General features: G+C 50.9%; 1 protein-coding gene across 1 annotated transcript in view; it reads left to right on the forward strand.

The window, feature by feature from the left end:
• Positions 1-1,260: 1,260 nt before the first annotated feature.
• LOC143804729 (acetyl-CoA acetyltransferase, cytosolic-like) overlaps positions 1,261-12,836 on the forward strand; it is a 39,033-nt gene continuing 27,457 nt past the window's right edge. The window contains exons 1-2 of the mRNA XM_077283119.1: positions 1,261-1,455; positions 7,439-7,573. Coding sequence (XP_077139234.1) covers positions 1,401-1,455; positions 7,439-7,573 — 190 coding nt within the window. The 5' untranslated portion in view covers positions 1,261-1,400. The remainder of the gene's footprint in view (positions 1,456-7,438; positions 7,574-12,836) is intronic.

Below are 12,836 nucleotides of genomic sequence, written 5' to 3' on the forward strand. Positions count from 1 at the left end.
TTTTGACGTGTTTTCGGCAACGCATGCGTTTTTTGACACGTGCGTTCAGTTGCAGAAATGCAACCTGTAGTAATTTCTAGCGGCGTTTTTTTGCCGCAAAAAAATGCATGCGTTTATTCGAGGCAAAAAAATGTATTGCTGTCTATGTAAACGCATGCGTTTTTTTAGAAAAACACAAGAAAACCCTAACCCTAACCACAAGAAAAAACAAGAAAACCCTAACCCTAACCACAAGAAAAAACAAGAAAACCCTAACCCTAACCCTAGGGATCCTAACCCTAACCCTAGGGATCCTAACCCTAACCCTTAGGGTTAGGGTTAGGATCCTAACCCTTAGGGTTAGGGTTAGAGTTAGGGTTAGGATCCCTAGGGTTAGGGTTAGGGTTAGGATCCCTAGGGTTAGGGTTAGGATCCCTAGGGTTACTAGGGATCCTAACCCTAACCCTAGGGATCCTAACCCTAACCCTAGCTATTTCTGTTTATAGTGGGTTTTCTAGTTGATTTTGATGATTGGCAGCTGTCACACACTTCTCAGCATGCGTTTAAAAAACGCAAACGCAGGAAAAAACGCATGTAAACGCGGCAAAATGCCGCGTTTTTTCTGCATGCAAAAACGCATTCGTCTAAAAAACGCGGCGTTTTGCCGCGTTTACATGCGTTTTTTCACCACATGCGTTTTTTTTTTAAAACGCTGCAGATCAAAACGCAAGTGTGAAACCAGCCTAAGGCTATGTTCACACGATGCGGTTTTTGCTGCGGATCCGCAGCGGAATTGCAGCTGCGGATCCGCAGCAGTTTTCCATGCAGGGTACAGTACAATGTTACCCTATGGAAAACAAAATCCGCTGTGCCGACGATCCTTTTTTTTGCCGGCAAATCCGCGCATATTTGCCTGCAGAAAAAAGAAGTACCATGTCAATTCTTTCTGCGGATTCCGCTGCGGGTTTCCAACAGCACCAATAGGAAACTGCAGTTGGAAACCCGCAGTGGAATCCGCAGTAGAAAAAGGACACAAAACCGCAGAGAGAAGCACCGCCGTTTTTCACTGCGGATTTTCCCGAAAAAGGACCGGAAAAATCCGCAGTGAAAAAAGGATCGTGTGAACGTAGCCTAAGACCCTACTCGCGCTCCTCTCTCCTGTAGTATGTTTATGACCTACTACCTGTTGGGAGAGGATCTCAGAGATGGGAATTCTAAATTATCAGAGAAAAAACGACATTGTAATGTCAGCGAGAAAAGGCTTGTCTCCTCCGCGCCAGCAGATGGAGCAGTTTCCTACTCTTCAGCTCCCAGCCTGTCATCTAGGAAGGCACAAAGCATAGTAATAATTACACAGAGCAAGGCAGTGAGTGTCAGACTTGTCAGTGCAGACTCCGCGGAGAGCTGACAGCGCCGGGAACATGAGCTCTCCCCAGGATCCGGTGGTGATTGTGGCAGCGGTCCGCACCCCTATAGGTAATGCTCGGAGTCCCACCATAGTCACATACTCCTCATAGTATTGGTTTAACTCTTTCCTTTTCAGAGTGCACAGAGCACAGCCTCGCCAGGAAGCATTATGGCCAGTGCTGCTGGGATGGGGGCAGGGGCCGCTCCGGGGGTCGCTCTGTAGCCTGTCATGTTTGCCGCTGACAGGTGGTTTGTGTTGGGGGCTCCGCCATTACTGACTGCACACACTCCTATCATTTCTGTGGCTCGGTGTTGGATGCTGCGCTGCCTGTACTGGCTATACATGGCGCGCCGTGTCTCCCGGCCCGAGGCAGTGCGCGCTGCGGCTGTAGTCCCCTGCATGCCCTGTACGAGGGGGGCGCTGTGGCCCCTGCATGCCCTGTACGAGGGGGGCGCTGTAGTCCCCTGCAAGCCCTGTACGAGGGCGGCGCTGTGGTCCCTGCATGCCCTGTACGAGGGCGGCGCTGTGGCCCCTGCATGCCCTGTACGAGGGCGGCGCTGTGGCCCCTGCATGCCCTGTACGAGGGGGGCGGCGCTGTGGCCCCTGCATGCCCTGTACGAGGGGGGCGGCGCTGTGGCCCCTGCATGCCCTGTACGAGGGGGGCGGCGCTGTGGCCCCTGCATGCCCTGTACGAGGGGGGCGGCGCTGTGGCCCCTGCATGCCCTGTACGAGGGGGGCGGCGCTGTGGCCCCTGCATGCCCTGTACGAGGGGGGCGGCGCTGTGGCCCCTGCATGCCCTGTACGAGGGGGGCGGCGCTGTGGCCCCTGCATGCCCTGTACGAGGGGGGCGCTGTGGCCCCTGCATGCCCTGTACGAGGGGGGCGGCGCTGTGGCCCCTGCATGCCCTGTACGAGGGGGGCGGCGCTGTGGCCCCTGCATGCCCTGTACGAGGGGGGCGGCGCTGTGGCCCCTGCATGCCCTGTACGAGGGGGGCGGCGCTGTGGCCCCTGCATGCCCTGTACGAGGGGGGCGGCGCTGTGGCCCCTGCATGCCCTGTACGAGGGGGGCGGCGCTGTGGCCCCTGCATGCCCTGTACGAGGGGGGCGGCGCTGTGGCCCCTGCATGCCCTGTACGAGGGGGGCGGCGCTGTGGCCCCTGCATGCCCTGTACGAGGGGGGCGGCGCTGTGGCCCCTGCATGCCCTGTACGAGGGGGGCGGCGCTGTGGCCCCTGCATGCCCTGTACGAGGGGGGCGGCGCTGTGGCCCCTGCATGCCCTGTACGAGGGGGGCGGCGCTGTGGCCCCTGCATGCCCTGTACGAGGGGGGCGGCGCTGTGGCCCCTGCATGCCCTGTACGAGGGGGGCGGCGCTGTGGCCCCTGCATGCCCTGTACGAGGGGGGCGGCGCTGTGGCCCCTGCATGCCCTGTACGAGGGGGGCGCTGTGGCCCCTACACATGGCGCAGAGTCTGTGACCAGCTCAGGCATAGTCATTCTTTAGTCATGAAACGAACGGAGGAGCCAAAACTGGAGTCAGTCAGCTTTCCTAATCCTTGCTGCTGACTGGCTGTTTGGCGTAGACCCATGTGTGCTTGTGACTACGTGATTGGCCGGGGCTCGGATCAGATGTCTCGCTGTGTCCTGATTGGCTGTGGCTGTAGGACCATCGCTGACGCCTGTTCTGTCAGTGGCCGAGCGCCTGCCTGTGTCACTCCGCTGATAGCGCGGGGCTGGAGGCTGCGGGCCGGGGGCCAATCCGTGCTCCAATGTTTACTGACTAACCTTCGGTCAGTGACGTCATATGTCGGGTGACGGGAGTCCGCGGGCGCTGAGGCCATATGGCCGGGAGAATGGAGTATAAATGTTTAACTTTTTTTTTTTTTTTTTTGTTACCAGAAAGGACCACGAGATATATGTTACATGTTCCCCTTTCTGTGACAATTATTTTTATACACCAGACGTTTCTTTCTCCAGAGTCAGGGCTAGTAACAGGAGTTTGGTTTGGAAACTGCTTTTTTTTTTTAATTCATGTTTTGTTTTTCCTGCTTTTTATTTATATTTCATATTTTACATATTGTCCCCCACATAAGATCATACAAGACCTTTTGAAGGAGGGTATTTCAACATTTGTGTTTTTTTTTTTTTTACCCTGATTTTTCCTTTAAAGGGAACCTGTCAGCAGGATTGTGCTCAGTAACCTACACACAGTGTCAGGTCGGCGCCGTTCTACTGATTACAGTGATACCTTGGGTGATGAAATCCGTCTTGTGGTTGTTTAATCCTTATTTTCAGTTTTTAGTTAATGATATGCTCGTGCTCCGGGGTGGGCTGTGGGGGGATGGGGGTCTTCATCATAGAATGTTAGAGTTGGGAGGGACCTCCTGGGTCATCATTAGTGATGAGCGAATATACTCGTTGCTTGGGTTTTCCCTACCACCAGGGGCGTAACTACCGCGGTCGCAGCGGTCGCCATTGCGACCGGGCCCCGCAGGTCAGGGGCCCCGGGCCGGCAGGTCTGAGCAGGGCCAGGCTGGCCATCGGGCACTTCTGGCAAATGCCAGAAGAGCCGATGCCAGTAGTGGGCCGCTGCACTGTTCCTCCCCCGGAACCCCCCCAGTGCCGCCGCCGCATTTAACTATACCGGCGTCTATGACACCGGTATAGTTCAATGCAATGATGGGAGGAGAGAGCGTCACCTGACGCTCCCTCTCCCATCATTCCCCGCTCTGCCTCTGACAGTACACTGCGGGTGCGCAATGACGTCATATAATCGCGCACCTGCAGTGTCCTGGGCAGACTGCAGCCGCCAGGAGCAGCGCGGGCAAAAGGAAAGGTGAGGAGAGTTTTTTTTTTTTTTTTTCTTTTTAACCGGACTGTGGGGCCATTATCGGGGGGGGGGGGGATGAGATGAGATGAGATGTGGGCTGTGCTGTATATACCCCTGTGGGGGCTGTGCTGTATATATCCCTGTGCGGGCTCTGCTGTATATACCCCTGTGGGGGCTGTGCTGTATATATCCCTGTGCGGGCTCTGCTGTATATATCCCTGTGCGGGCTCTGCTGTATATACCACTGTGCGGGCTCTGCTGTATATACCACTGTGCGGGCTCTGCTGTATATACCACTGTGCGGGCTCTGCTGTATATAACACTGTGCGGGCTGTGCTCTATATACCACTGTGCGGGCTCTGCTGTATATAACACTGTGCGGGCTGTGCTGTATATACCACTGTGCGGGCTGTGCTCTATATACCACTGTGCGGGCTCTGCTGTATATAACACTGTGCGGGCTGTGCTGTATATACCACTGTGCGGTCTCTGCTGGATATACCACTGTGCGGTCTGTGCTGGATATACCACTGTGCGGTCTGTGCTGGATATACCACTGTGCGGTCTGTGCTGGATATACCACTGTGCGGTCTGTGCTGGATATACCACTGTGCGGGCTCTGCTGTATATACCACTGTGCGGGCTCTGCTGTATATAACACTGTGCGGGCTGTGCTCTATATACCACTGTGCGGGCTCTGCTGTATATACCACTGTGCGGGCTGTGCTGTATATACCACTGTGCGGTCTGTGCTGGATATACCACTGTGCGGTCTGTGCTGGATATACCACTGTGCGGTCTGTGCTGGATATACCACTGTGCGGTCTGTGCTGGATATACCACTGTGCGGTCTGTGCTGGATATACCACTGTGCGGTCTGTGCTGGATATACCACTGTGCGGTCTGTGCTGGATATACCACTGTGCGGTCTGTGCTGGATATACCACTGTGCGGGCTGTGCTGGATATACCACTGTGCGGGCTGTGCTGGATATACCACTGTGCGGTCTGTGCTGGATATACCACTGTGCGGTCTGTGCTGGATATACCACTGTGCGGTCTGTGCTGGATATACCACTGTGCGGTCTGTGCTGGATATACCACTGTGCGGTCTGTGCTGGATATACCACTGTGAGGGCTGTGCTGGATATACCACTGTGCGGTCTGTGCTGGATATACCACTGTGCGGTCTGTGCTGGATATACCACTGTGCGGTCTGTGCTGGATATACCACTGTGCGGTCTGTGCTGGATATACCACTGTGCGGTCTGTGCTGGATATACCACTGTGCGGTCTGTGCTGGATATACCACTGTGCGGTCTGTGCTGGATATACCACTGTGCGGTCTGTGCTGGATATACCACTGTGCGGTCTGTGCTGGATATACCACTGTGCGGTCTGTGCTGGATATACCACTGTGCGGTCTGTGCTGGATATACCACTGTGCGGTCTGTGCTGGATATACCACTGTGCGGTCTGTGCTGGATATACCACTGTGCGGGCTGTGCTGGATATACCACTGTGCGGGCTGTGCTGGATATACCACTGTGCGGGCTGTGCTGGCACCCAACACCATGTTGCAGTGCAGGAGATTCCTGCAACAGTCCGAGGCGTATCTAGGGGAAGCGGGGCGGGGGAAGGTGGGGGGGTTGCGGGGGCGGGGGAAGGTGGGGGGGTAGGGGGGGGGCCCCATTTGGAAGTTCGCACCGGGGCCCATAACTTTGTAGTTACGCCACTGCCTACCACGCTCGGGTGATCTTCGAGTATTTGTAAGTGCTCAGAGATTTAGTTTTTGTTGTTGCAGCTGCATGATGTACAGCTGCTAGCCAGCCTGAGTACATGTGGGGGTTGCTAGGGAATCCCCACATGTATTCAAGCTGTCTATTAGCTGTAAATCTTGCAGCTGAGGCAACAAAAACTAAATCTCCGAGCAGTCACAAATACTCGGAGATCACCCCAGCGTGCTAGGGAAAACCCGACCAACGAGTACACTCGCTCATCACTAGTCCTCATGTCCAGCCCCCTGCACAATACAGGGATTCACTAAATCATCCCAATGTCTGTCCCACCTCTGTTTGAAGACTTCCATTGGAGGAGAACTCACCACCTCTCGTGGCAGCCTGTTCCACTTATTGATCACATTCACTGTCAAAAAGTTTTTTCTAATATCTAATCTGTGTCTCCTCCCATTCAGTTTCATCCCATTGCTTCTAGTCTTCCCTTGTGCAAATGAGAATAATGATGATCCCTCTACAGTGTGACAGCCCTACAGATATTTTTTAAGGCAGCTATTAAGTCTCCTCTGTCTTCTTTTGTGCAAGCTAAACATTCCCAAATCCTGTAATCGTGTACAATTTTTTACTAAATGTTGAACACTGGGTAAAACATTTACTGAAGAAGACGTGGGTGTATGAGTGAACCGCAATCTCATCTTCACTGACCAGTGCCAGGCAACTTCTGCCAAAGCTATTAAAATAATGGGATGCATTAAGAAAGGCATAGATGCTCATGAGGAGAACATAATTTTACCTCTATACAAGTCACTAGTGCAACCACACTTAGAATACTGTGCACAGTTCTGGTCTCCGGTGTATAAGAAAGACATAGCTGAACTGGAGCGGGTGCAGAGAAGAGCGACCAAGGTTATTAGAGGACTGAGGGGTCTGCAATACCAAGATAGGTTATTACACTTGGGGCTATTTAGTTTGGAAAAACGAAGGCTAAGGGGTGATCTTATTACAAAGCACAAATATATCAGGGGCCAGTACAGAGATCTATCTGATGATCTTTTTACACCTAGGCATGCAAGAACTAGAGGAAAGAAGGTTTAATTATCACGGGCAGAGATTCTTTACAGTAAGAGCAGTGAGACTTTGGAACTCCTCTTCCACATTATGTGGTGATGGCTGATTTGCTACTAAAGTACAAAGAGGGCCTGGATGCTTTTCTTGAGAATTATAGTATTACAGGTTCTGGGTATTAGATTCTGTGACTGGTGTTGATCCAGGGAACTAGTCTAAATACAACCTAAGAGCAAAAATGTGCCTGTGTGAATGGCTTGTTTCCAGCTGTGTGGGGATGGGGTACCCCAAACTCAACTCGAATAGACATATTTAGTTTTAGGTGAGTTAGTGAAACATTCTTTTACTGGATGAATAATCATAGAATTATTTATTGCTAATAACTGAAGGTGGTTTTTTTTTTTGTTTGTTTGTTTTTCATCTATAGGTACATTTAATGGAGCCCTGTCAACACTGCCTGTACATGCCCTGGGGACAGTTGTGATCAGAGAAGCTCTGAAGAGAGCAAATCTTAAGTCAGATGAGATCTCCGAAGTAATATTCGGCCATGTTTTAACTTCAGGTATGTGGATGCATATTGATTATTTTACATATAATTGGTCACTCCCTCCATCGAGACATTTCCAGCCTTAAGCAGAATGAGAATTAGTGTTCCTACCCCTGGTCATATTACTGATCCATATTGTACAAGTCTGTATTGCAGCAGACAATTTCTAGGGGCATACTGAGGTCAACCCCATATTATTATCCATAATATGGTTCCACAGGATCAGTCCGTATGATATAGCCGCCTACATACAGTCAGTTGTGTGAAAGTGTTTGCCACCTTCTTAATTTCCTATTCTTTTGCATGTTTGTCACGCTTAAATGTTTCAGATCACCAAACAAATTTAAATATTCGACACTGATAACACAAACACAAAATGCAGTTTTTAAATGAAGGGATCTATACAGGAAAAAGCAAAATCTAAACCTACAGGGCCCTGTGTGAAAGAGTGAGTGCCCTTCAAGTCTAATAATTGGTTGGGTCACCCTTAGGAGCAATAATTGCCAGCAAGCATTTTTTGATAACTGGCAAGGAGTCTTTTACAACACTCTGGAGGAATTTCTCCAGTCACCTTCCACGACAGCAGTATTGGAGGATGTCTCCCTGCCCTAATGGGGGACAGGAAACAGAAGAGGTTAAATACCCTCCCCTTCCTGCAACCACCAGTGTTTTTCCTGTCTCCTATGGGGCATGAAGAGGTCCGGGATAGTGTTGTCGTGGCCGGCGATCGGGAGCACTTCTTACCCTTTTATGCCTGGCAGCCGAGGCCGGGGCTCCGCTCTCCTCCTCAGCTGGCTGCTCCCGTCTCCACAGCTCTTGTGCGACTTGGGAACTCCTTTCCTGCACCTCCTCGTGAGGTAAAGCAGGGCGGTGACGTGCGGCCGGGGTCCTCCTGTCGCTCCTCGGCATCTTCCTCCCGCTTTGCTGCTGGATCCAGCGTTGCGCGTCCACCGGAAGTGACGTTGGCCCGAACTTCCGGTTTGTTCCTGTGCGTTTCACGCTGGAGCGCACACGCTCATTGGCTGGCGTTTTCCAGAGCAGGCAGTAATTGGGGCGTCCTCTTTGGAGTTCCCCCCCTTCTGACAACAGGGAGGAAGAGCACTCAACTAACACTGGGATCTCGATCTTTTAAAAGCCTGGTCTGCCTCCAGGTAAGGCCCATTTGTCTGTGTTCCTTTGTGACTGTGACGGACTGACCTATGGACTGCGACAAACCCTTACACTCTGCTTCTGCAGAGCCCAGCATTCACCGTCCTACTGTAAGTAGCGGATGTGGTCCCTTAATGTCCAGGGTATAACCTTATGGTGACTTAGTTCACCTTTCTCTCTCTCTTTTAGGGAGACAAGGTCCCTGCCCCTAAAAAGGATAAGGTGCCCAGCCGCAGGTGTGGTATATGTGCCTCCAGACTTCCTTCTGCATATAAGAAGGAACTGTCAGCCTTGCACGGACGACGTATTACGTACCGAACAGCCCTCTCTCCTGGACAGCATAAAGACAGTCATAAAACAAGAGGTTCAATCCTCTGACTACTTTCCCAGACCCTGATACCACAACCACCTCCTCCTAAGAAAAGGAAAATGGCTCCTGTGGAATTGGACTCTGACTCGGGCGAGATCCGTACCTCTGGTTCGAAGGACATTGGGAGAATGAGGGTTCCACTCACACTCCCGTAAAAAACAAAAACTAAAAAAAAAACCTTTTTTGTTCCGATGATATGGAAGAGCTGATTAGTATGGTGAAAGGCACCATGGGGGTGGAGGAGGAGGAAGTGAAACAGTCCGTACAGGATGAAATGTGCGGGAACCTAGGGACCAAAAAGGGTTTCCCATACACGGAAATATTGAGAACCTTATCCTTCATGAGTGGGGCCTCCCTGGAATAGGTCTTAGTGTCCCTTCAGAGTTAAGAAACCGCTTCCCGCTGGAAGGGAATTGTTCCTTATGGGAGATCCCCAAGGTAGATGTGCAGGTGTCCAGGGTCTCTAAAAGGATGGCTCTTCCTTTCGAAGACTCTTCCCAGCTCAAGGATCCCATGTGTCGTAGAATCGAGAGCTTGTTAAGGGAATCCTGGGACACCTCCACTAATCTACTAAAAATGAATGTGGCCTCTACGTGCGTTGCCAGGTCTGTACTCCGCTGGCTTAACATGTTAGAAAATCACCTCACCCAGGCTTCTAGGGAGGAGATACTGGACTCTCTTCCCCTACTCCAGAAAGCAACGGGATTCCTGGCGGATGCCTCGGCTGAGTCCATCCGTGTACCAGCAAGATCAGCAGTCCTCTCCAATTCATCCAGGAGAGCACTATGGCATAAGTCATGAGGGGGTGACCATACCTCTAAAACTAAGCTCCCTTTCAGGGAGGGACTATGTATTTGGCCATGCCCTTGCCGAAATTTTAGACAAGGCTACGGAAAAAAAATAAATCTCTTCCAGAGCAGAAGAGCTCTAGGAAACTGTTTTTCATCTCTCCCATGACCAATCTTCCCAGAGAGAGTACAAGGGGAAAGGTAAGAGGACAGTGCAGCTACCCAAAAGGGGGTAAGGACAGAAATATCCTTGTCCCCCAACATCAGCAGACTCCTGATAAACAATGACTGCGCTCCTGTCAGGGGTCGACTCTCGGATTTTCTCGCCCAGTGGCAAAACATCTCCACAAACCTCCACAGTAGACCTGAGGGATGCCTATTATCATGTGCTTCGAGTGTTTTCCAAGATTATGGTGGAGGCGGTGACCTTTTATCCGACAACAAGGGATTTCCATCATCTCACGTTTAGACAACTTTCTCATTGTCGCTCCATCCATCCCTCGTCTGAACCGCGATGTGACGAAAGTCCTGGAAGTTTTGGAATCCCTGGGGTAGATCCCGGATTTGGAAAAATCGAATCTCCATCCTTCACCAAGGGAGAAATTCCTGGGAGTTCTACTGGACTCGGCGATAGGAACGTCCTTTTTTCCCAGAGAGTGTCAGCTCAACCTCATCCACAGGATCTCCAGATTCAGAGACCAGAAGACACCAACCTTAAAAGACTCAATGTCAATTCTGGGATCACTGACGTCGTGCATTCAAGCAGTCTCATGGGCTTAGGCCTATACAAGAGTCCTTCAGTCCCATGTCCTGCTGTACTCAAGAAAATGCCAAAATGCACTAAACAGTAAAATTCCCCTTCTCGGTCATGTGAAATCCTCTCTTATGGGGGCTATACCACCGAAATCTCCAGCGGGGAGTAAGCTGGGATCAACTTCCTCTGAGGATACTCGCGTCAGACGCCAGTCAGAGAGGCTGGGGCACTGTGGTGGAAGTGTCTCACTTCCAGGGTTTATGGCCCCCACACATCAGGTCCAGCAGCTCGAAGATGAGAGAGCTGAAAGCGGTAGAGGAGGCGCTAAAAGCTGCATCTCTCCTCATCCAAGGATACCATGTACATGTCTTTTCAGACGATATGACCACAGTGGCCTATCTCCGGCACCAGGGAGGCACAAAATTCGCCAACCTGAAATAGACCTCTGCAAGGATTTTTTTTCGGGGCAGAAAAACATCTGTTGTCCATAACAGCAGTACATCTGAAGGGATTGGACAATACTCAAGCAGATTTTCTCAACAGAAAGGATGTTCACCTGGGACAATGGTGCCTAATCCAGGAGGTAGTCTTGTCCCTGGTATCAAAATGGGGGAGTCCCGAGGTGGACCTGTTCGCCAATGGTCAAACAGAAGGGCAAGAACATACTTCTCCCTCAGGCCCAAGAACGGTGCACAGGGGATAGATGCCTTTTCACATCCTTGGAAATTGAACCTGGCATATGCCTTCCCACCAATTCCATTGCTAGCAAGGATGCTACAAAAAATCCGATCAGATCGAGTCACCACGATTCTGATTGTGTCCATGTGGCCAGCAAGAATCTGGTAAGGCGCATTGGTGGATATGGCTCAGAAAGGTCCACTTCCTCTGCCCCAGGAGGTCAATCTTCTTGAACAAGGTCCCCTATTACACCCGGGTTTACAGATTGAACCTTGCGGCCTGGTTACTGAAGCCAAAATTCTAAAAGCCAGGCGCCTTTCAGATGGGGTAATACAAACTCTCCAAAAGAGTAGGAAACCAGTAACCAGGGTTCCCTGAGGAAGAAGGACGCGATCCTTCGAAACGCGTTGGTTACGTTTTTTGGCTCCAGCGAGGATCCTTAGCCTGGTGACGTCACATGCTGCTAGCGGCCGCTCCTCCTCCCCGCTTCTTCTTTCCTAGCATCCAGCGGCGCCGCTAGCCGGGGCGTCTCTGGCTCTGCACGGCTCTGTGCACTCACTACATGCACCTTTTGAGGGAGAAATCAGTAGCGCACCACTTGCGCTTTGGATAAGGTCTTCAGGACCCTAAACCGGATCTATCTGTAACCAAGTAGGTTTACTATGACTTCTTCATAAGCCTATGTGATATTGATAGCAGCATTAAGGGCACAGCCACTATTTGCGGTTAATTGGGATAACCACCATACTAATCGATGGCAACACTTATTTGCATTCACAGTCAGTGACTCGGTATACTTTATTCACAATTGATTTTAACGCTATCTATGCAAGCACAGTAGCAGTTTTTAACATCAGCATCGTTTAAGAGAATTTCTAGGAAGTTATGACCTAGCAGCCTTTATTGGATTATATTATCACAAGGGCCAGGGACAATTAATATTAGGCCATTATTTTTAGCGCGGTACCATATTGTTCCTTTAAAGTTTGGAAACTGTTTTCATCCTGGTGTTTCCCGAACACACCTGACCCTTTCCATCCTAATATTACACAAATTTTAGGGTTTAGACTTGGGAGTCACGCCTAGTACACTAAAAGTACAGGTCTCGGCTCTTGGTTCCTTTTCGATCAGGATTCAGCTGCCCATTGCTGGATTAAACGCTTCATGACCTTTGCGGCTAGGATTCATCCTAGACTTCATAGCTAAGTTCCCCCTTGGGACTAGAATCTGGTTCTTAATAGTTTAACACAGGATCCGTTCGATCCTTTCTCATCTTTGGATATAAAAAAAACCTGACCCTTAAAACTGTTTCCAGAGGTTAGGATGTCGTGCTACCCTCATTCTGTCCAAATCCCTTTAATGCAAAGGAGGAAGCCTTCCGCACCCTGGATGTTCGCAGGGTGGTACTCTTTTACCTGCAGCAAACTGAAAGCTGGAGGATTGACCAGAACTTATTTATCCAGTTCTTAGGACGGAATAAGGGCAAAAAGGCAGGCTAAGAGAACGATTGCTAACTGTATCGAGCAAGCCATCTGCCAA

The sequence above is a fragment of the Ranitomeya variabilis genome, chromosome 2 (genome assembly GCF_051348905.1).
Source record: "Ranitomeya variabilis isolate aRanVar5 chromosome 2, aRanVar5.hap1, whole genome shotgun sequence".
Lineage (NCBI taxonomy): Eukaryota > Metazoa > Chordata > Amphibia > Anura > Dendrobatidae > Ranitomeya > Ranitomeya variabilis.